The 24,485-nt window shown below is 40.1% G+C and overlaps 2 protein-coding genes across 3 annotated transcripts; both read right to left on the bottom strand.

Moving 5' to 3' along the window:
- Positions 1-112: 112 nt before the first annotated feature.
- On the bottom strand, positions 113-10,162 carry mat2aa (methionine adenosyltransferase 2Aa). Of its 2 annotated transcripts, none has more exons than XM_077497605.1 (9): positions 9,929-10,162; positions 6,096-6,173; positions 5,282-5,404; positions 4,149-4,261; positions 3,941-4,084; positions 3,051-3,269; positions 1,961-2,143; positions 1,757-1,890; positions 113-1,681 (listed from the first exon to the last, which is right to left on the bottom strand). In XM_077497605.1, exons 1-9 carry the CDS (start codon positions 9,999-10,001, stop codon positions 1,579-1,581), a joined length of 1,170 nt encoding a protein of 389 aa, XP_077353731.1. In that variant the 5' UTR covers positions 10,002-10,162; the 3' UTR covers positions 113-1,578. The 2 variants fall into 2 exon arrangements, with proteins under 2 accessions (XP_077353731.1, XP_077353730.1); XM_077497604.1 differs by lacking the exon at positions 9,929-10,162 and adding an exon at positions 8,703-9,061.
- A 145-nt stretch (positions 10,163-10,307) lies between these two features.
- On the bottom strand, positions 10,308-21,650 carry inpp5ja (inositol polyphosphate-5-phosphatase Ja). Its single transcript, XM_077497215.1, has 13 exons — positions 21,391-21,650; positions 20,295-20,684; positions 17,460-17,567; positions 17,251-17,359; positions 16,046-16,162; positions 14,365-14,540; positions 14,166-14,277; positions 13,874-13,983; positions 13,591-13,801; positions 12,646-12,783; positions 12,506-12,571; positions 12,331-12,435; positions 10,308-11,395 (listed from the first exon to the last, which is right to left on the bottom strand). Exons 2-13 carry the CDS (start codon positions 20,678-20,680, stop codon positions 10,928-10,930), a joined length of 2,106 nt encoding a protein of 701 aa, XP_077353341.1. The 5' UTR covers positions 20,681-20,684; positions 21,391-21,650; the 3' UTR covers positions 10,308-10,927.
- Positions 21,651-24,485: the final 2,835 nt, after the last annotated feature.

The raw sequence follows: 24,485 nt of genomic DNA, 5'->3' as shown, positions 1-24,485 counted from the left end.
CGCTGATCACCCACAACCCTCATGAGGGCAACCAGACAAGCAATATAGAAAACAACGCTTTGAGAGATTATTCTTGGTTTAAAAAAAAAAAAAAAAAAAAGACAATCCAAAATACATGAGCAACGCATGCGGTTTATTTTTGAGGGTTTGAGTGACAAGCTCAACAGCAGGTCAGACTTCTTAGGGGTAAACGGTGAACAAACCAAGGGGAAAGGGTGGTCGGCATTGCAGAAAATGAGAAAAGGCACTTACAAAATCAACAAGCACACAACTAACAATTTCGTTTTCCTTTACAGAATTGAACAAGGGAGATCCCCATGTAAACAAGCTGGTTTCTCTGTACAACACCAGCCAATTAAGGTCTCTCCCATTTTGTGGATGTAAACAACGTCAACAGTCATTGGGAAGTCTTTTTACCTGATAAATTAGCAATTAGCATACTTGGTCTTTGCGCACGCATCCGAGCTGCCCTAAAGTTTCTCTGTAGTACACTCCAGGGAGCACAGGGTGGTGTCAGAGACTAAGACGCCATGCCGAAGCCACGTTCACAAGTTCACAAATCCTGGTTTTCTTATGTGTCGCTGTGGGAACAGGGGGACAAAGTCGACCAACCGTAACACAGGCAGACTAACACAGGCAGACAGAAGCGGGGGAATTTTGTAATGCAACATTTCACTTGACTAGACTATCAAGCATTGCCCGCCTGTTATCTTTTACACACAACCCAGCAAGATGGAATATTACCACAATATCCCGTTTCACTGCATTCTGTGTAAGATGCATAAGCGAGTAAGTAGCTTATCACAATCTTGTTTGGAGAGGGGTCAGGATCATTTTAAAATGCAAACAATCTCAAGTGGGCGGAAAGAAGAAGGATGATCTTGTGCTTTGGATCGAACAAGGTGACGAGCAATGCATGGAATTTGCTTGACCGTTGAATGAAAAAAACAAAAAACGAATAAACAGAAATGCTTCAGCCGCATATTTAGTCACATTTAAATGGACACAAAGCATGAGGAGCGTATCGCAAATTCAACCTGATCACATTTTTGTTAACAGTGCAAAATTAACATTTATTACGTGGGCTTTAACAACAAGCAGGTAATCGACAGAACTTTTTGGTTGCTGTTGACAACAATTTCGGTCCCACAACAGTCAAAAGACATTCTATGCTTCAAGTACGGGGGCGGTGCCACATAACAAAAAGCTGCGCTCCACTGAAATGACCCCCAAGAACACAACCTGGAGTCAAAAAAAAACTGGAGTCAAGTTTACGTGACGCCCAACACAGCCAAAATGATCATTAGCAGCTTCTGACTTCTCTGTAACACGTCAGAAAGAAAATGGCGTGAAGGGACAGCACGGAGAAGGAACCGACGACGGTTGTGCGCTTGATTGGCTTGAGCAGAAAAAAAAAAAATGTCAACACAAATGCGCATCTTAAATGAGCTTGAGCCAGAAGACAAAATGGCTGAAGACTGAAGTAAATAGTGCAGCAGATGCGGCAGCGGTGGGGCGACTTGTGCAGAGGAGGGTGGGTGCGGGGGAAAATAAAGGAACCGGGGGAGGACATAAGGGTTAGAATTTGAGCTCCTTGGGAACCTCCCATGGAAAGAGGTCACGGCCAAAGTGACCATAAACTGCCGTGCGCTGGTAGATGGGCTTCTTTAGGTCCAACTCCCTACCATAGAAAGCAATACAAACGTGAGCAAGCCATCCAAAATCAAACCGTGCCGACAGAATGCCGCAACAATACCTCACGATGACCCCTGGACGCAGGTCAAAATTCTTCCTCACGATCTCCAGCAGCTCGCCCTCATTCTTCTGGGACGTCCCGTAGTGGAAGATGGAGATGGAGAGCGGATGTGCCACCCCGATGGCGTACGACACCTGCGCCGGTTTTTCGGCCAACATTTAGCCACGATATGCTTCCATATGCTGCGGTATGCATCGCTCTCACCTGGACCAGAACGCGCCTGCAGAGTCCCGCTTTCACCAGCGACTTGGCCACCCAGCGAGCGGCATAGGCGGCCGAGCGGTCCACTTTGGTGTAGTCCTTGCCTGAAAAAGCGCCGCCTCCGTGAGCCCCCCAGCCGCCGTAGGTATCAACGATGATCTTGCGCCCGGTCAGACCAGCATCGCCCTGAGGGAGGTGACAACAGTCATTATTAGCATGATGATGATGCAGATTAAAAACTGCAACTGTAGAGTAGTGCTGTCACTGTTGAAACTTTTTAGAATCCATTACCTCATCGATTACTCGAATAATTGCACCCCAAAAAAAAAAAAAAATTAATCCATTAAAGTGGGACCTAAGTTGAATTGAGTAACTATAAGTACTCATAATGTATTATCTTCTATGCACAGGGTTTAGAGGGTTACTTTCAAAATGTATTCTGTTACAGTTGCCCGCTAAAAAAACAAAAAAAACAAAAAAAAAACAGTAATTAAAAGTAGTAGTTAAAGTCATTTTCAGACAATGCTTCAACAATATTCAATGAGTAAACAAAGGGTAGATATCTTAACTACATGAGCTCAGTAACTTCCTGTTCCTTTCTTCTTCTGGGCACGGGCATGACTGCCCTCTGCTGGTTAAGTGATGAACACCTAAACTGAAAGGTGGGTTATATTTTGGAATAATTACAGCCCCAGTGCTGGTTTGGAAGTTCAGAACTTCCTTTCCCATGTTTTGGGGAAGCTCAATGAGCTGTATTATCTTTAATAAAGACCCACTAAGTCGGTCAACGTTTTTAAGCAGACAAACCATCCACCATTCGGCCACTTGATGGTGCACGAACAGAAGAAATAAAGATCAGAACACAGCCATTAAACTTGGAGGGCCCAAAGATGGTTTTGGCAGAAAGCCAAGGCAGAAAATTTTAGTCGACCTATTTTTAAAGCCGACTTTGTCGACTTTTTTTTCCCCAGCTCTACTGCAGAGTGCTCGACATGTTTTAGGATTATCAGGGATTAAGACACAAACTGTGACGTGAGGAAATAACAGTATTTCTGGATCAATGGCATTAAATGACAAGCATGCCACGTCTTACCTGTGGCCCCCCGATGACAAAGCGACCACTGGGCTGCAGGTGATAGATGGTATTCTCGTCCAGATAACCGGGAGGGACCACCGCTTTGACCACCCGCTCCTTCAGACTATGACGCATCTCCTCCAGGCTGACAAGCTCATCGTGCTGCACGGATATTACAATGGTGTGGACGCGCAGCGGAACCACGGCGCCGCGGTCCTGTCTGTACTGAACTGTCACCTGCCAGAAAAAAATATTGTGGTAGTCAATAAACATAAACACTATAGCAAACTCAAGGCCTGATGTAGATGAAGCAAGCCGCGCTAGCTAGTAGGGATGTAACGATAAGGGCAATATCATATTAAAACCGCCACAAAATCGTCGTCGTCATGTTCACAATATTTACAAGGAACATCTGTTAAAAAAAGTCAGGTTGATTTCCATTTGTGCAGTTCTAGCACCTTCTAGTGGCTAGTTTATTAGTGCAATTTAATTTTCATTAGGGATGTTTTGGCCTTCTATGTTTAAAATCTAAGCTAATTGTCAAATGAAGGGGAACCTAATTTGCTTGTGAAACGATCAATGTGTGCTTGCATTAGCAAGTAAGTGCCTCATTATTGTTATTAGAGATTGTAGGCGGTTTATGCATTGTTGTTATGTATAAAAGCACAATATTGTGCTTTTTTTTTTTTTTTTTAGTATGAGCTCTTTTTTATTCATTTATTTTTTTAACACACACAATATTGTGATCTTTTTTAAATATCGGCAACCTATTTACATTTATATTTATCATTTTCACAGACATTGCATTCCTCTGAGGGAAACCGGAACTGCTATGTGGCCCGTGATGAAAATGTGTTTTCCTCCCTTGTATGGACTGGCAGAAACGGGACACATGGTTCATATGTGACCTGAGTTTTGGAATCTGGGCGGAGCCACGGCAGCGTTCCGTCACGGCGTAACTCGGCCATCTTGGCGTTGAGCTTGTGAGCCAGGACGATGGTGAGAGGCATGCATTCCTCCGTTTCATCGGTGGCATAGCCGAACATCAGACCCTGCGGGAGTCGTCACAGGATCAAACATGAAACCGTAAACGATCATGCTTGTGTGTCTTCAGACCTGGTCGCCGGCGCCCACGTCTTCCTCTTTGCGGTCCAAGTGAACGCCTTGAGCGATGTCGGAGGACTGCTGCTCTAAAGCCACCAGGACATTGCAGGTCTTGTAGTCAAAGCCTGCAGTGGGGGAAAAAAACAAAAAAACAAAAACACAAGCCTCAATTAGTTTAGAATGGTGGGGCGATAAATCAATTTTATTGTTTATTTGTCAGAACAGCTTTTAAAATCAATTTCATCTGTTATTTCCGTAGCTTAAAGCACATTGCCGCTAACGTGTACTGTTCTCAACAACAACATAGTTGTTGAATAAAGTGAGCTAGTTGCCAAAAGCAGTCAACATTGCCAAATTTTTGTCTTTGTCGCTATGCATAGCAACTTTTCAGATCCCTCTAGCCACTATTTACAAACAAACAAACAAAAAAGCTAATAGTGAATTTAAATGTTGCTAAGAAACAGACATGAGCTCAATCCTTTTCACATTGTTTTATATATGACAAGAATGGAGGCCAAGGAAATGCAGTTAGCGAGTAAATTACGCTGAACATTATCCGGTTGACATGGAGCCCGGTTATAAATCATAAAAGCGTGGCTTTATTAACACGTTGGAGACGATTGACCCGAGGCATGCGGTAATTTTTAGCGCATGCTTGCCAGCCCAATACTGTATCTGGAACCCTGACAACGGGTGTCCAATCGCTCACTTGTGAAAAAGACTAATTTCAGCAATACAAGAATTTGAGTGTGTAAAGTCTATTGATCCTTTTCACTAAAATATTTTGCATGTTATTAGTACACTTCACAATTGTTTAAAAATGTAAAAGAACCACTGTCTTCTTTACAAGACCTTATTTAACCTACCAAGAAAAAAAAATGTCATTATTCCTTGCATAAAATTTTGCTAACCAAAACAGCGGCACTCACCACCGCATAAAGCGACATTTAAGTGACACGACCTGCGGTTGAGTAAATAAATAAAGGTCACTTTTATCAGAAATATGGAAATTAGACTTTCTGTGTTCTGCCTGTCCTGTTAAAAGTGTGTAACCAAAACTATTTGTGATTTTACAAAACCCTCACGACTGGAAGCGATCATTATGTTGTGCAAAACGGTTTGTTTGTGAGGGTTTACAAGTTCACCTTTGGAGGAATCGTCATAGCCAATATGCTTGATTGTCTCTCGCACGACCTTCTGGTAGTCTACGACAGCCCTGGAGGTGATCTCCCCAGCCAGCAGGATCATCCCTGTCTTAGCGACCGTCTCTGTTCAGGTGAAAGAGATTAACTTCAATCTTTAAGTGTGGAAAAAAACACTAGCAGTACGTGCATTAAAAAGACATTTGATGGAATGTACAAACTAGGAAGAACTAAAAACATTTTCCCACAGTTAAAAACTTTGGTGAAGAAGCAAACAGGACTGTGTTTTGGAAAAAGAAGAAGAAGGAAAAAAAAAAAAAAGAGCTGCAGGACATGTTCCATGCCCTTTATATGAAGACACGGCTCATAAAATCATCCAATGGAATTTAGAGCTACTCGGAGCTACTCGTAACATTTTGTAGACAAAACAGTGGTTTATTTTTGCCATTAAACCAAAAGAATGTTTTGAAATTATGTGACTGTCATATCAAAGGGTTACATTGTAGAAAAACAAAATGACAAACTTACATCATTACAATATATTGAATTAAAAATACAGATTTTTTTTTTTCAAGAAAAACATCATGAGAAATGTTATATCTCTCGGAGAACAAAGAAACAAAACAATGAGGAAAAACAATGAGAAGAGCATTGAAATTTGATGAAAATAAACTTGGAATATTACAACCAAAATATTGTAGTATTATGATAATAAATTTGGACGTTTAATGACAACACACTTCAAATATTACAAGGAGAAAGTCAAATTGGAATTTCATTAGAATAAAACAATCTTAAGTGGAAAACGAGAACTTACCACACGCAACTTTGGCATCTGGGTCTTGGGTGAGGTGCGCATCCAAAACAGCATCGCTAATTTGGTCACAAATCTTATCTGTAGAATGACAAACGTTACATACATTTAAGATATTCGGAACAAAAATAAATAAATTGAAGCAGCCTTATTCTTGTGAGTAAATAAATTCACTGGACAGAACACTATTTTAAATGTAATTACCTTCTGTTTTAATTATCTTTTAAGCCTCTATTTACCAGTACTTTTTTTTTTTTTGTAAACATTACATAACTTCACTACATCCTGTGAAAAGTCATTGTGTACTTTTCATCTTAACGTGATGCAATAAAGAAGTATTATTGCATACTTCATGCTGCCTTGTGTAGTTATGGGACAGGTTAAACCACTTTCAAATACGTCAAGCCAGCGGACACATTCCATTCTTTAAAACAAGTCGACATAAAGTTACTTCATAATATTGCATCGACAACCCATTATCACCCTCATCAGACCAGATAAGCGGAAAGCACTTGTGATAGCTGAAACACTAAGTTTAAATGCTGATGTTTGATCAGCTGTTTTGCGCAGTCTTGTTTACGTGCTGCAACAGCTGTCACAAGACTGTGTTGAAATCCGTGACACCAATAACAAAACGATCCCAAATTTCTGTATTGATATGCACAGTGCGCACACACACGTAACACTTTAGCTGAGATCAATAATTATCGTACTTGTGTTGAGGTCCACGGGGGTGGTCTTCGGTTTACAAAATCCGACATTTTGACGTTACAAAGAGCAAGCAATGAAACGTTTTATGCAGCCGCGTAAGAATACGTCATCATAGGGTTGGGGAAAGTTTGTTAGCTACTTTATTTATTGTTTTTCAATTGATTGTTTTATATGAATGCCTAGAGCAGATTTTTATTTTTATTTTACATTAAATGCATTAATAAATTAGCAAGGACTACAGTATGTTATTGAAATTTGTTTTAGCTCTACCTCATTACAGGAAGTACATAGTTACTTCAAAATAAGTGATGTACCAAAAAATGTCATAACTAAGATAATACTACTTGTCCTACCCTATTCCCCTGAAGGCTAAAGAAGCTCAGTTCAAAAGATTGAATGTGATGTATGAGTGCAGTGACTCCCTAGAACAAAGGTTTAATTGAAATACAAAATGAGTATCCGTTGTAAGCCTGACATTTAAACATTAGGAAAGTCAGCTTTATTTATATAGCACATTTCAAAAACAAGGTAACTTCATATGATTCAAAGAATAGAACATTTAAAAGCATTTAGAACAAAACAATTTAAGACATTTAAAAAAAAAAGGTAGCTTACTGAAACTACAAGATTTTGGAATTAAGCCAGCGTAAAAGCCTGTGCGGTAGGAATAATATGTTCTGGTCACTTTATTCTGGTCATAAGCCAGGATGCACTATTCCGAGAGAGCTGTAGCTGTTTGATGCTTATTTGAGGGAGTCCAGTCAGAAGACCATTACAATAATCAAGTCTACTGGAGATAAAAAGGATGGATAAGCTTCTCTTGGCCTGCTTGGACCATGCAACCCTTTAATCTGGATATGTTTTTCAGATGCGAGAATGCTGTGTTAGTGGTTGATTTGATTTGATTTGACTGCTGAAAGTCAGATCCAAATCTATCAGCACACCAAAAGACTTCGGACTTGGTCTTTGGTTGTTGTTTTTAAATGGTGACTTCTCTTTTCTTTATTTTGTTTTGGTTTCATTGAAATAAATGTTGGTTCATACAGTGATTTGCTTACAGTCAGTGACAACACCTTAATTTAATTGCAGTCATCTGGGGACATTGTTGAGATGCTTGTCACTGTCAACTGTATAACCATAATAGACAACATTAGACTAATAAAACTCAACTTTATTTGTAGCGCACTTTAACAACTACCAAGGGGCTGTAGATAAGGTCAAACATAAAACACATACTACAAGAAATACAATATTTTTCCATTAGAATTATAATAATAATAATAATCGTAACAAATGGACAAAACAAAAAATAGAGCCAAAATGGTAAATAATTAATAGACATATTGTGTTTCACTTCACAGGAATTGTAAACGTATCGGATACGTTACATTAACCATACATTCATTTTCCTGGCGTTACGAATGGAGCAGGAAGCTAACCGGATACTAACCGGCCGAGAACGGAAGTGGAGCTGGAAGACGTTGCAACGCCATTCAAACGCTTATAAATCCCTTAAATTCAACTAAACATTTATGTGTCGTACATAGGCCGCGTTTGCTAAACCACAAAAGTGTTAATATATACACAATTAAACTACATTTTCTGTGATTGACATGTACCATTCGTGTCCAACTAGCTAGCTAACAGCTGCGTTGCCGCCGCGGATAGTTTGATAAGAGTGAGTGGGGGGGAGAACAAAATTAATAAAGAAATCCTTCTAAAGGTTGCAAACGCATTAAAAGAAGCATAAAACTCCGTGCCTCACAAGAGACGCCACATGACCTTGTCTCGTACACTTGAAAGGAGTTGCTGTCAAACTCATTGGTAATCATGTGTATTTATTTAAATAAATAAACAAATATTTATTTATTTAAATAAATAAATGGATTTCAAACTCACCGGGATGTCCTTCTCCCACAGATTCGGACGTGAAGAGGAAGCAGTCGTCGTCGACGGGCGAGTTGTTATAGAAACCGTTCAGCTCACCGTTCATCTTTAACAACTGTTAGCTAACAAGCTAGGCGTTCGGATAGCCTCTTTCCAATATGGTCAATTTAACCAAACACAGCCTTTTGCAGCCTATGTATGCTGTTCCGACTCAACGCTAAATCCAAACGACCACCCTGCGTTGTGCTTCGGGCGACCCGCCGCTAGTAGTGATCTGCAAACTGGTTGGACTGCTTCGGTTGTTTCATGTGTGGAGGCAGGAGTGGCCTATGTGGAGTGCAGCCTATGAAGTTGCTAGTGCTACCATGTGGCGCAGATGGGTGTGCGCATGTAAACAGAGCTTTGGGCCAATGGTGACCATCAGGCTGTCCACCAATGCCATTTAAAAAAAAATTCTTTATATCTGTAGATTCTCAGTTATCCATGTACTGTATATACAAAGGGTCTTTATTCTATTTCATTTCAGGTGTAGTTTGGATAAATGTGAGGCCATCAGCATGTTCCCTGGAACATCAATTGACATTGAAGCAGCGTTTGCAAACCTGCCACCTGCCAAGTTTTTTTTTTTTTTTTTCCTGTCAAAGTACACGAAGATGTTAAAACTTTACATTTGCCAACTTCAGGTTGTGGAATATTATGATGCTCAACAACCTGAAGTTTGTAGAGATAGACAGATTATCGGCTGGGATCGGTGCCGATATCCGGCATGTTGACAAATATCAGCATCGGCCTTTTTACGAATCTGAGGGCCGATAAAGCTGGAATCTCACTGAGCGATGAATGCTTGTGAACATAGCGAATTTAGGGCTTTGAACTGAATTTAGGGCACTGAACTGAAAAAAAAAAAAAAATACATTTGCCAATCGGCAATTTTGCAAAGCTACAATGGACAAACCTGTCAAATGCTGATAGCCATGAGACACCCTGCATTTATGACATTTTTGTATGGATTAGATTAGAAGGTATATGGTCCAATTTACTCATTTTGTATCTGTTTCCATACATTGGCCAATAATTTGCTTTTGTAATACAGTACATAAATTGTAAAGAGACATTACGGGCACCCTTTACATGAACAGAACCAAATACACATCAAACTTTTATAGTTAGTAAATAAAGCCTTTTTCATATTGTGACATCATTCCTTTTTATTGATCCAGTGAGTTTATCTTGCTCACCTTGTGCCTTTCTGCCTTCGCAAAGCCTCAGCAATCCAAATACTCTCGCCTTCTCTTGCAAAAAATAAATCATAAGGATAAGCCTCACATGTCTCCGTAAACCTCAACTTGATGTTCTTTATAGATCCATGATGTCAATAGGTTGTTTTCTGTCTACTGCTGATAACAAAAGGTCCAAATTACAGGCTCACATCACACAACACACGGACAAACAATCATTCACACTCACACTAATGGACAACAGCTGACAGGCATGTCTGACATGTGGAAAGAAGTTGGAGAAAACTCCCAGCCGAAATTCCAACCTCTGAACTTTGAGGCAGATGTGCAAATCACCAGATCACCGTGCTGTACAAATAGCTCCATGTCACCAAGTGGGTACTGTCATGTTTGTAGTCTTTATTATCAAATGCAGACAACTGAGATGAATGTAAACAGATGCAGATTTCTAAAGCAAACCGTACATTTAAAAAAAAAAAAAAATTAAAAATAAGAAAAAATCACTCAGGACGTATGTCCAATCACCAAGTTCAATGGAACAGCGATAGAATGTTTAGTTGAGTGCAGGATAAAAAATAAATAAAAATAAAAAATAAGATTGCCGCCGTTGTCATGGAAAGCGAAAAGAATCGTGTTGTCCTTTGGACTTAATGGAAAAGGATTGGACTTTATTGGAATTAAATTGTTTTTGACCAGAAGACTGAACATTTGTGGGTTTTGAGGAAACGACACATCAGTTCTCACCGGTTCACCCCCACAACAAATATAGCGTCTTATTGGAAAGACTCCAACATACAAATCAATACACCTGATTGATTTTGACTTGCCTGCATGTTTGGCCTCACATTCAACGTGTGTGTTTCTACACATTGGAGCTTGTGAGTCTATAAAAGCACTTGTTAGAGGGATGTGAATCCCAGATAAACACAGTGTAAGATACATCAGAAAGAGAGAATTGCCGGGTTGCACGCATTACATTCAGTCCAGTTTCCATCTCCTCTATGAAGGGTTGTTTCCCCCTGCATGTCCAAGCTGTTTGAGCCCCGTGGGGCTTACCTGAGCAGGCCGATGGTCCCCTAACATGGCGGCAATCAGGGCCTCCGGTGCACTGACCCCGCTGCCGGGAGACACGGGGCTCCGGGGACTGAGCGGGCTGACGGCCGGGGACGACAAAGAGCCAGTGGAAAACAGTCGTTCCTTTCTCGAGGCGGAACAAGGCGAGCGGCTAGCTGTCTCTTTGGGCAGGGGACACAGGCTGAGGCCCTGCAGGGAGGGGAGGGGGTTGGACGAGAGCGCTGGCACGGCGGGGCTGCGGCTGCGCCGGTGACGGCAGTGATGGTGCTTGATGGGTTTGGGGCTCGGGCTGCGGGAGTTGGGAGCCAGCAGGACCAGGGTGCTGTCGTCTTCCGAGCTTATCTCGGAGCTGTCGGAGCGGTGTGCTGACGGGCTGTGGATTGGAAGCTTGATCTGTCCAGGATGAAAATGGACTTTGATACGTTGTTGGCCATTCAAAAGACACAAATGTTAAAATAACGTGCTTATATTTTTTTTCTCCCCCTAATCTCACAAGACAACACTTTCAATGGTCCATGTTTAGTGTTGTCACCAAATAGCACAGTGACTACTTATCACGCTTTAAATGGGCCAATGGGCTGATTACAAGTTTGAAGACACATGTGATGCTAATTAGAGGGAACATCTTCTATTTTTCAGTATGCAGCCCTCAGAGGAAAAAGTTTGGACACCCATGTTATAAAGCATTTAAATTCAAATACCCAGATGAGGTGACACAATTCAGAATTCGGGCAAAATGGTCAGCTAAAAAAACACACGTCTAAATTATTTTTGAATATTTATCTTTGGATTGATTAAAATGACCTTAAAAGGAAAGTCAACCTTTAACATTTCTTGACTACAACGTGTTATATGTGACCTCACTGGTCTGAAAATGACATTCTGCTTAATATTACATTTGTGGAATATGAGTTATGAAGCAAAATCCAGCCGTTTTTATCCATCTCGGGGGCAGCCATTTTGCCACTTGCTGTCGACTGAAGATGGCATCACAGTTGCTCAGACAACGACCAATCACAGCTCACCTGTTACTGAAACTGAGCTGTGATTGGTTGTTACCCGACACCTGAGCAACTATGATGTCATTTTCATTCGACAAAAAGTGAGAAAATGGCCGCCTTCTGATACTGAAAAAAACAGCTGGGTTTTAATGCTAAACTAATATTCCACTAACACAATATAAACCAGAATACTGTATTTAGACTAGTGGGGCTGCATAGAACATATTATTGTCAAGATTTTTTTGGGGGGGAGGGGCAGGGGGTGACTTCCCCTTTAAAAAACCAAAAACCAAAAACATTAATTATTGTAATAGCAATACTCTATACCTGTATGTTTGTTGACAATCCAACAATGCTGTTCATATTATGACTGTAGAAGCCAAGGATGTATTGACAATCCTCTCTTGGCAAGTCCTCCTCTGAAAAAGACACCTGGAAAATGGGGACAGAAATGATCCCCGATTCCACATCGCAGCGTTATGAAACTTAATATGCGGCCCACCTGCCCTGAATGCTCCCCCTTGGCCCACACATACGCTTGGTAATCTTTGTGGTGTCTGAATCCAACCTGTGTGCAGATGTAAATGTTGTTCGGTGACAAGACAGGCAATGAAAATGAAAATACAGAATAAAGTTTCTTACCTTGTATATTGCAACCCAGTCCCATGAGCTGCGATGATAATTGGACGCTAATGAGAATTTAACTGTGGCATCAGAGACTTTGAACCATTCCTTGTTGGCCTGCAACTCCACCAGAGGCATGTCCACCCTGAATGGGAACTACCACAAAGACGACTTTACAAAAAATGTCATTAATTCAGTTGCAACATTATGCGAAATAAACCATTTAAATATATATATATATATATATATATATATATATATATATATATATATATATATATATATATATATATTTATTTATTTCAACAAAAGTCATCATAAGTCATGAGAATACACAACAGTCTGGGACAAGTAACTGTTGTTTCCTCCTTATAATACTACAATTTCCTTTTTTATAAAATTAAGAATCTTTTCTCATACTATTACATCAATCACATAAAGTGACCTTTTTCCACACAGCTTTTAAAATTGTGAATGTTTTTTTTTTTTTTTTTTTTAAACATTACACCTTTAGTCGCATAAAGCTAAAACTTAATCATTAAATTCTGACTTTGCTTTCATGAAATTCCCGCTTTTTTCGAACTAAATTACAATGTTAGACTTGGAAAATTCCGACTTAAAAAAATAAAAACAGACCTTAAAGTACAACCATCATGACTAACTTTAAAACGTAGAAGCGTTGTAGGCCTAAGTCGTCCGTCAAAAAGTTTTATTCCTAAAAAGTAATGCACAGTTTGAATATTAATGCTGCACTTAAATATTGGAAACAAAACTGTGCTTAAATAAGAATTAAAAAAAATATACTGCACATTAACAGCTCAAAAAAACAATTGGGAATGCATTACTGTACTACTCCGAACAGTCCTTGGTAAAATTTAATTAATAAAGCAACCTCTTTCTAATAAACGAAACTTCATAGCAACATGTGGCCGCGATCTTCAAGTATACGACATATTCACTCACATGCAAGGAAAACATGGCCGACACAGGCTTGTGATCGCTGATGGTGAATCCCATGTGGCTCTCATAAGTGTGCTGCGTCACTTTGGTGGCCCCACCCAGCCAGGAGGTCAGACCCCTCTGAAGTGCTGCATTGTGGGTAGGAACGGGCGAGCCGGTGCGGCGGAGGCGCCAGAGAATACGATCGGTCCACGCGGGCTTCCTCTTTTTAGCGCTGGACCACATTAAAAAATGGCGGTTAGATGAAAGGGTAAGATTCGGATTCATCCGAATGATGACGACATACCTTGTGTCATAGATGTGTGTGCCCACATCAAACTTATACGTCGGCGGAAAGTTCAGCGGACCCTCCAAGAAGCCTTCCAGGATGGATTCTGTGCTTTTAGCCATGTTGAGCTGAGGAAAAAAAAAAAAAAAAAAAAAAAAAAAGATAAAGATCACACCAGGTCCACAAAAAGGCTGCTTTATTGCCATCTGCTGCCTCACTCTTGTCAGAACGCATATTCTTGCAGTCAGAAACAGATTGGCAAATACTGAACGGCTTCAAAAATGATGATGATGATGATGATGAACCTCACCTGATCTCGCTCCCACAATAGAGGGAGCTTATTGCTGTCAATCGCACATTTCACCACATGGATGTCATAGTCCTCAATTCGGAAATTTAAATCCCCGAACCAAAACACGACGCTAGACAAACAGGAAACGTTCCTTGTAGTATCCAAACATTTTCTGTTGTTTTGTTTTGTTTTTATTTTCAAACAAAAGCCACCCAACTCGTGATCCAGCACGCCGGTGGCAGCCCCTCCTTCAAACTGCTGCTGCTGCAGGATGCTCTCAAAGTCCTCCATCCTCTGCTCCAGGTTCCTCATGTGAGCGGGCAGGTGGCAGTTGAGGAAGCACACGGGGTGTCCAAACACGCTCATCCTTGCACTCACGCCACCTTTGTTACCCTGCAGGGAGTGCGCAAAGCAGCAACCTCTGGCACAGCACGAAAAGCAACAACATCCTCATAAATTCATTGGCTTTTGTTTCGTGTTAAGGGTTGAGGCTATTTTTGCGTTTTCGGTCGTGTGTTCATGCCCCCATTAACTTTGTTGGAAATTTCTGTCTTTCGAGATAGGAGCCATCATTTGACCAATTTTTGCTCTAACTTGAGAACAGAAATTTGATATACGAGCACTTTATGGTGGCAGCAAACTCAACTAGTGAGCAATTCTTCAACAAAGCGGCTACATGTTGTTTAACGCCACTCCTAACTGAAGTTTAAATTTAAAATAAGCATATACGTGTATATTATATATGTATACGTATATTAAACCCACGATAATGTAACAATACTCACTGACATAAATTTATTATCCTTCGCGCAGAACAATAATATTGCAGTTTACAGAGCAGTAACTTGTGACCATCTTCATGTTTGTTTGTATAATACTGCCCCCATGTGGTCAAAGTGCACACAACAGTAGGAGCAGCACAATGCCATTTGAATTGGAAAAAAAATATTGGCAAAAACTGTTACATTCTTTGCATTCTATTTAATTATGTCACTACAGAAAGTACAATATTATAGTGTGATTTTTCTTACTGAAAAACATAAGTTTTTTTTCTGCTATTCATTTAGACTTTAAAAAAAAGTTTTTTGTGTGTTATTCATTGTCTATAATTTCCAGATTTCTTTATTAGCAATAATTAAATAAATACGTAATGGAATACAAAATTGTGCAAATACATTGAATTTGGATTTATTTCAGAAATGAGTGAATTAATCTTAAATAAATTATAAACAATGGCAAAAATCAAAACGGAAATTATTTTATCATGACAAAAAGTGGTACAAATATTTTACAGAACCATCTATTTCTTTTCATTTTTGTTTACCTCATCTACAATTTTTGTTTACTATATATATATATATATTTTTTTATTATTATTTTTTATTTTATTGAGCGATTTCAACGTAATGAGTTTTATTATTATTATTATTATTATTATTATTATTATTATTACAGAATATAAATAATCAAATTAAATATGAGCCTTAGACACAAAAGTTTGCCTACTTGATCAGAGTGTTTTGTGCTAATGCAGACTCTAGAAATAGGAAGAGAATAAGAATATCTAAAAATGATGTCACGTTCACAATTCATTGCAATCGAAAGCCTTGACGGAGCGTCTGTGCCCTTTGTGCGCTCTTACTTTCAAAGCAGCAAGCCAGACGCCTGCTGCAGCGCTGACCTCAAAAAGAAGGAGACTGCAGCATCACGCCGGTGTGACGCCGACATCAACACTGTGAGGAAGGTCACACGCTGACATATCCACACTCACGTGCAAACACCTGCTGGCGTGCGTCACCTTTCAACGCCTGTTTGACGCGCTCGTTCCACCGTACTGACGGTATCACGCCATAGCAAATTGTGCAAGGTCATAAATCGAAGAGCGGCGTGGCACGTACCCAACATCCGCCGAGTCCTGTGCGAGTGCTCTGCGTCTGCACGCCTCGGAGGAACGGAAGATGGATGAATTTGGAGAAGACCAGCAGCAGCACGCCCTGCATCCGCTGGGACGCCACCTACAGACAAAAATAGTCAAACAAATTAACACAATAATTTACAAAAAGTAGGCCATCACTGATTTTTTTTTTTTCTTGTACTTGGTTCACTTTGACACGTTGCACATAAAAGGGAAGCCAAGTAAAAAATGTCGTTATAGTAGTTAAGCTGCAAATTCTACCCCTTTTAACCATCTCAGGGGTCGGCCATTTTGCCACACTCAGTCAACAGCAAGTGGCAAAATGGCCGTCCCCTGATATGGATAAACGGATGGATTTTGCTGCTTAAAGGGATACTTTCCTTATTTGGCCATTTTTGGCAGTCAAACATGAATATTTTGCCGATAATAAATTTGATATTTTCATTATTTTTCATGTACAATTACTTCCTTTAAAAACACATTTTGCAACTTGCTGTCGACTGAAAATGACATCACAAGGGCTCAGGTAACCAATCACAGCTCAGCTTGTGAATGTCACATGACCAACCCTAGAAAACAGGTGAGCTGTGATTGGTTAACTGAGCCCTTGTGATGTCATTTTTAGTCGACAGCAAGTTGAAAAATGTGTTTTGTACATGAAAAATAATGTATCAAATTAATTATAGACAAAATATTAACTTTTTATTGCTATAATGGGCTAAATAAAATAAGTGAAGTATCCCTTTAATTTATATTCCACAAATGCACTGTTAATCACAATACCATGTTTAGCCTAGTAGAGCCACATAAAACATATTGTAAATAACTTTTTATTTTATTTTATTTTTTTTTACTTCCCCTTTAATTAATAAGAAGACAAATTTGGGGGTAAACGATGGAATTAATTGTATTATTTTTTTAATGCATTCATTCAATTCAAATTTTATTTCTCTATTTATATTAATTAGTATGAGTTTTTTAATGTTAAAAATAAAGCGAAACCACAAATTTATAGTTTTATATTTCCTTGGAAAATTTTCTTTAAGTAGCACTTAAAACATTTTGAGAACCGCTGCTTTAAACAAAAATGTAGTCTTAATTTCTATTTTTTTTTTTTTCCCCCATACTTATTCTGTTGATAAATAAAAATCAAATGCCGTTAAGCTGATGAGTGATGAGTCTACCAACCAGGACATATCCAAAAGGACTGAGCGTGTCCATGCAGAGCTCACTCCACTGATCTGAGAAAACAGCATCCTTCAGCCGCTTGTTGATCATGGAGTTCACCTCCTGGAGCCTGCAAAGTGTGAGGATTGAAATGGAACCCCCAAAAAATGGTCAGCAAAAGAGGGACAGATGAGCGAGTGGGCACCCTGGCATATAGCCACCCTACTTACCCGATGACAAACATGTCAACACTCCCATCTGACACATTTGGCCCAAACAGAGCGATGACATCATCCGGCGGGACAGCCGAGCCCACGTTCCATGTGGCGATGTGGACCCTGTGACAGTGCAGACGCCACGTTAGCTTTCAGTGATGTAAAAAATAGAAAAGTGTTCTCTGCATTTCTTACATCACGCAAACCAGAACAGCAAGTAATATATAGGTTACAGTCAGTGTTTTAAGGGGGCCGGAACGCACCGCTACGGCGCTTCGACACTTCCAAAAAATCTCCCTTGAGCCTTCAGGTACATCTCAACGTGCAAAGAACGTACTGTCACAGTTTGTTTGTCAGTGTTCCGGTGTTCTGTCAGATCAGCATACCCGGATAGTAAACTCTATCTGTAGCCTCACCCTAAACTCAACCAAACAACCAACCTGTTGTTACCGTATTCTACTAACCTGGCAATAGCCAGCTGGTTATGCGCTTCACTCAAGTGAGTTCTCCGCAATATCCGTCTGGTACTTCTCCGCACTAATTTCGTCGGGAAAAGGCGGGACATTCTGTTGGAACAATGCGTCAATCTACACGTTTGTTTGAACCAATCACGGCCATGGGTGAAAATTTCGTCTCGTTCTTGCCGAAGGGGGGAAAACCACAAACATCTTACCGACTAAAAATGCACAAAGCGCCTCTCGCTGTTCAACATTCAACACGTAAACGGTGAGTAATTGTGCGAGAACAGAATTAATTGCAGCGTCCATTCGTCCATGTTAAGTTTGTTTGTTAGCTCTGACATCGGTGCTAGCTTCCTGGTTTCGTCACAGATGTATATCCCGCCCCCAAACACAATGCCGCTCTGTGATTGTGCTTCGGATCGGCGGATGTATTCTCCGGGGTTTGTGAACTCACAAATACCGCGAGAATTCATCTTCCGAGAGCAAAGTTAGTATCCTGCAGCGCATGCACAGAAGTGCAAGGTATGCTACTCTGACGGGTAGGGGTGTTAAAAAAAAAATCGATTCGGCGATATATCGCGATACTACATCGCGCGATTCTCGAATCGATTAAATTTTAAAAAAAGCGATTTTTTTTTTTTTTTTTTTTTTTTTTTTTTAAAGAGCTCAGAATTGTTCATTTGGTAGTCTTACCGATTCAACGTCTTATCATCATTGCCTTTTCTTTTTTTGTGTGTGTGTGTGTGTGTGTGAATCCATTTTTAAACTTCCATTTTTAATGGAAAAATATTCAGCAAAACGTCTTACTTCGGGTTCAGGTTCACACCTTAAGCATAGAAGAATGTTATATGAACGGAACAAGCCTTAATATTTTATTTTAATGCTGTTCAAACATGAAACAGATTACAACCTCTATAAGACTGAAATTTCAGATAAATAAATAATACATTTTCATATAAATCTTACACTCTACAAGCTTACTGATTAGTATTTTCTAAATTTGAATGAAAAAAAATCGCAACAATCGACTTATAAATTCGTATCGGGATTAATCGGTATCGAATCGAATCGTGACCTGTGAATCGTGAATCGAATCGTCAGGTACGAGGCAATTCACACCCCTACTGACGGGTATGCTATTTTGTCGAGACACCGGTACGCTTGACAACGCATATTTTGATCCCAAAAAGCTGCAAAATACCAAAGTATTTACATTTATTTAGAATGTTTAATATAGTCAGACTTAATGTAAACGTGAGCCTTACAGCTTTCTATTTTTCTGCATGCAGCCCTCAAAGGGAACAAGTTTGGGCCCCATTGATTTAAGCCTTTAAGAAAATATTACTTCAGTGTAGTTTCTTCTTTTTTCTTTTTTTTAACATGTTATTGTTGGAGGTTGTTTTTCTTTCATTCGTTCTTTCTTTTTTTTTGCAGAATAAAATCTAGCTGAATACCCTGCCTGCTGCGCATATCCAGCTGTGTAAATGATCTAGATAGGTATTATGGTATATGTTTAGTAAATTTATGTATATATGTTTTTGGTAAATGTGAATATGTTAAGTGCACTTGTGTGTATATATATATATATATATATATATATATATATATATATATATATATATATATATATATATATAACTTGGGTTATATATATCATTTATTATTTTATTATTATTTTTTAATAATTAGTAAATTAAAATTGTATTAATAATGAAATAAGTTTAAATATATTTAGTAAAAGGGGTAGGACTAGATAAGTTTTTAACTTCTTCCTACTCCCTTTTGAACATGTAAGTTATGATTAATTGAATGATTATGTTATTGGGATTTTCTTCTCTTTTGATTGTTATTGTTTTTTGTTTTATCTCTGCTGTTCATCTGTTTATATGTTCAAAAAAATAATAAAAGGAAAGGAAAGGAAAGGAAAGGATAGGCTCCAGCACCCCCGGGACCCTTGTGAGGAGCAAGTGGTTAAGAAAATGGATGGATGGATGGATGGATGGATGGATGTTTGAACTGTTGTTGAAACCTGGCACTTTTACAGGGGTGTGTAGACTTTTTACATCCACGGTAGCAGCCATTTTCAGACTTTTAGGACGTCATTTGTCTAAAACAAGCGGTACGGTACTAAAAGGTGCTGCTTGTGTTTATGGGCGAGCGAGCCGATGGGATGTCTGCCAAGTCGATTTAATGCGGCTCCGTCACTCTCTCAGCAAGAAGCTTTTAGAGAAAAGCGCCGCTTTGATTCATATGACGCCTTCGGGTGCATATTAGCTGGCTTACCGCGGTTGCATTCGAAAACAACACAAAGCCGTGGACACAACAGCTCGACAGACAGCACTTAACAGACTCGAGCGTCAAATGGAGATGCCGATAGCTACCGTCTCACCTGAAGTCGTTGTCTTTGGTCTTGTCACTCTGCGCTTGTGTAGTATTGGCAGCTGGTGGAGGACTGAGACTAGATTTTGGGCTCAGGGAAGCCTGAGGACTGTGAGGAGACACCGAGGACTCTGACGGGGAACGAGGCAAAACGTTGGCACTCTGCGGTCCCGGGATGCAAACCGGGATCAAAGCTACATCCTTGGTAGGGACCCTGGCGGGTCTAGGAGCAGGTTTAGTCCCGAGTACGGTGGGTCTCGGTCGGCTTATGTTGGTCAGCGTCGCAGGTGGTCCTCGAGGTGGACCTGGACCTGGTGTGGTTCGTGCGCAGGGTCCAGGTTGCACTTTGGGACCATGAGGGAGTGCAGTGGCTGCTTTCTGCCTTGTGTCATCCATTAGCCTGCACACAAAAGCATACAATAAACTCTGAGAAACACCAAGAGCTGTTTTTTTGTTTGTTTGAATTGTACAAAAGAGACATTGTATTGAGCACAGGTTCTACAAGTTCTGATTTATATCACACAACCGCACATGGGCCCCTTCTCGCTCCTCTCCCGCTTGAGAGGGTCTAGGTGACGATGACGCGGATGCTGTTGCTGTGTAGATTCTGACAGTTGAGCGAACATGCAAACTCCGAACATTAGAACTGTGAGACAGACATGCCAACCACTAGGCCGATCGTACCGCTATGTAGTGTCTGATTCTTCTTAGATTTTTTTTTTATATAACGCCACGGACCAATTCCCCAGAGATCCGCTGATGATGCCATCATGAGTCTGCAAATGGGGGCCGAGGAACTAAGTTTGGACCTCTGTCCTGTTCCTGAGCAATGTTAATTAGAGTCTGACCTCCTTTTCAATGGCAATGGAGGACAGATGCAATGCTGATGACAGGTCAAAAGGTAGAACCCACCATCGCCGCTCTTTTGTTTACCCGAGCACCCATTAAATTATTCATGATATGCAAATTGGCATCCAGAAAGGCTCAAATCCACCATCAACACAGCATTGTTTTCCATGCAAAGGTAGAATTTTAAAACATGGCTCCAAATTGGACCTCATGAGACGGCGATGTTGGAATGTAAAAATGATTCATATTTGTCCTACCTTTCATGCGTTCTGCTGCAAGGTGAAGCGCCAAGCACAGCTCATAAATTCCTTATGGGAGGACAGGACCGGACTGGAGAGAGAGGGGAATGTGGCGGTGCGCACGCCACCCGGCTGTCGGGACAGGAGGCGGTCACGTGATTTTGTGCATGTCGACTGATGGTGGTGACGAAGATGATGATGATGATGATGAGGAGGAGGATTGGAGCAGATCCGACTTAATGTTGCACCGTGCAGCTGGACACAGCATCCTGCACGTCAGCCCCACTCTCTCTCTCTCTCTCTCTCTCTCATGCGTCTCATTGTGGAGATCATCATTTCACCATTAAATCTACGTTAATCTTACGCACCTGATGAATGCGAAAAAAAAATAAAAAGATATCCTAAAAGGAAACCGGTTGTCCATATTTGTACAAATAAAATATAAAGAAATACTACAAGAAAATATATATATATTAAGTTCTATTAAATAAATAAATAAATCTCAAATTGCCCCCTTTATTTGTTATGGATAAAAGTAAAAATCCAAAAAATAACCATTCTAAACAAAAAACAATCATCAAGTGTGTTGGAATCCCGTAAGTCCATATTATACCTTCCTTTCTCTTCTTGGTCACTTGTGTTGTGTCATCACTGGGCCTTTCCCCGAAACTTTCCACATACATCTGTTTGACGTCGTTTTCATTTTGCTAACTTGTCTATATCATCAGCACTATAGTGACTGAGATAATTAGCATTTTGACATGCGTAAAGAGTCCGTCGTATTAGAGAGAATCCGGTCACTTTTCAAAATAATTATTTTTAAGCCTCAGCTACGTCCCTGCAAATTACAACTGTTTTAATATTGAAGTTAAAGGAGACATGTTCATTTCTGAAAACGTTCCTGTGAGTGAATTTTGGTAAATCGCGACATCACAATTAAATAGTGCAATTAGCCAGTGGTGACTCCAAGGAAACACGATTCATTTGCAGTCTGGAGTCACTCTGGACAAAAAAATATCTCATGCTCTCATCTGGAAAGAGTCTCTGGACGTCTTGAACAACGCCAAAAAATCAGTACGGTAGACATTGCTAGCCACTTTTGTGAAAAATAGTCACAAGAGGGGATAGCATGCAGCTATAGCATCGCCCTAAACTCTGTCCTTGGTCATCAAGGTAGCAAAAGTGGTACTTCCATGATGAGACAGAACCCCTCCCCAAAAACCAAGAGATTTTAACCTGTCAAGTAGATATTAAGTATGTTGTAATACTTTATCCGCCGTGAATTTTAGCGCAAGAACGTCGCAACGTTTTTATGAAAACACTTTGAAATTGTTGTACAAATTGTCTGACACTCAACACAATAGTAATTGCGCCAATGTACTGGACCTCAATGAAGAGATAGTTGCGTGCTGCCACACTGTGGTCACTGACACAACTGCAACTTGTCTCATAAAGTCCCCATAACAATGTCTCACGATTATTTAAGACGTCCAGATGTCATGTGACCAGCAGTTGACCAATCACAGCGTAGTCGTTCTTCAACGAGTTGGCCAAACTCTCTCTCAATACGGCGCTGATGCAACAGCGCCCCCTGTTATAAAGTTTACTGGCTTTGCGCGTGTGGATCATGGGTCGGCAGAATATCACTGCCAAAAGTCACGTGAGTTTTATCCGTAATTGTAGAATTGTTTTTTACGTACGCAAAACATTTTTTTTTTTTTGCACTTGAAAGATTTTTTTTGTTGTAATTGAAGTTATGCTTCTTTGTGTACGTAGATTACGTTTTGGGTACGGAGATCACGTTTTGTGTACATAGATCAGGTTTTGTGTACGCAGATCAGGTTTTGTGCACGTAGATCAGGTTTTGTATACGTAGATCACGTTTTTTTGTGTTTACGGGGTTTTGACATGACTCCATATGTGTGACTCACTCAAATCACGTACCCATTAGATCACCCACTCAGTGATCTAATGGGCCTTTCATACTGTGCAATAATGTTAATATGTATGTTATTACAAATTTCCCAGCAAATTAAAACATGGATGACAGTAACAAAATACATGTTCAGTGTATTCATACTGTATGTAACGGTTGCATTTCCGTGTACAGATAATGTTGGAATTTACGCTTCCTGGACAAACATTATTTGAACAATATTGCATCGTCTGAGATTGGTAATAGTCAAAATATTAGAAACCGCTCTCATTGTGATACAATGGTGTGATCAGTGTGGTACTTTCCAGTTTGCACTAGCTGCAAAGTAGAACGTGACGTCTTCTCACAGATTATGTTACATATATAAGTCGGTGCGTTTGCGTCGTAAACCTGAACGTCATGTGTGTAGAAGCGGACAGAATACATAATCGTCACGCGACACTGCAGCGCACACATACAGATCAATTACATAATAAAGACAAGAAATGGTTTTCTTTCTTGTAACTGATTTTCATATAATTCCTTTTTATTTAGAGCCTAAAAGTGTTTTCCATACAACTATTGATTGTGAATATGACTTTAGCACGGCGTTAGCTAAGTAAAATAAAATAAAATAAAGAGTCGTGCACGTTGTCATCTTAGTAATAGTTACGTCGGTGGTGTTGTAACTGTACTCGGTGTAAGAATATGTAACAGCAGCCTACGTTTCACTCGTCACGCGACCCAAACCAAGCAGAGTAGAGGTAAGACATTATTTCTTTATTTTGCTGTACAGCGAGTTGGCGTATAGGTGAGTGATCAAGAGCGATGCATACATAAAGTTGTGTAAAGAATGCCTTGCGGCACTCTACCCAAACCGAATTTACATGCATAGACTGGAAGCGTTGCACAGACTATAACTTGTTTGACACCCACAAAGTTGACGGAACTCGGTGTATGAATACGCCACGCGTCACTTGTTCCAAGCAAGCAACAACAGGTAAAGGAAGGATTTTATTTTGTGGTAACTTTCGTGTTATTAGTACAGCATTATAGTCCAGAAACGTTGTTCATACACGCATTTTCTGCATGGCTTGGCCTATGTCATGTTTGTAAAAATGTTACGTCGCAGTCGTAGAAACGAGTTCGGAATACGTCGTCGCGTTGTGACTCGGGAGCAACTTGCTCTCACTTTCCG

Source organism: Festucalex cinctus, chromosome 15, assembly GCF_051991245.1.
Source record: "Festucalex cinctus isolate MCC-2025b chromosome 15, RoL_Fcin_1.0, whole genome shotgun sequence".
NCBI classification, from domain to species: Eukaryota; Metazoa; Chordata; class Actinopteri; order Syngnathiformes; family Syngnathidae; genus Festucalex; species Festucalex cinctus.
This window is presented reverse-complemented; position numbering and strand designations above follow the sequence as displayed.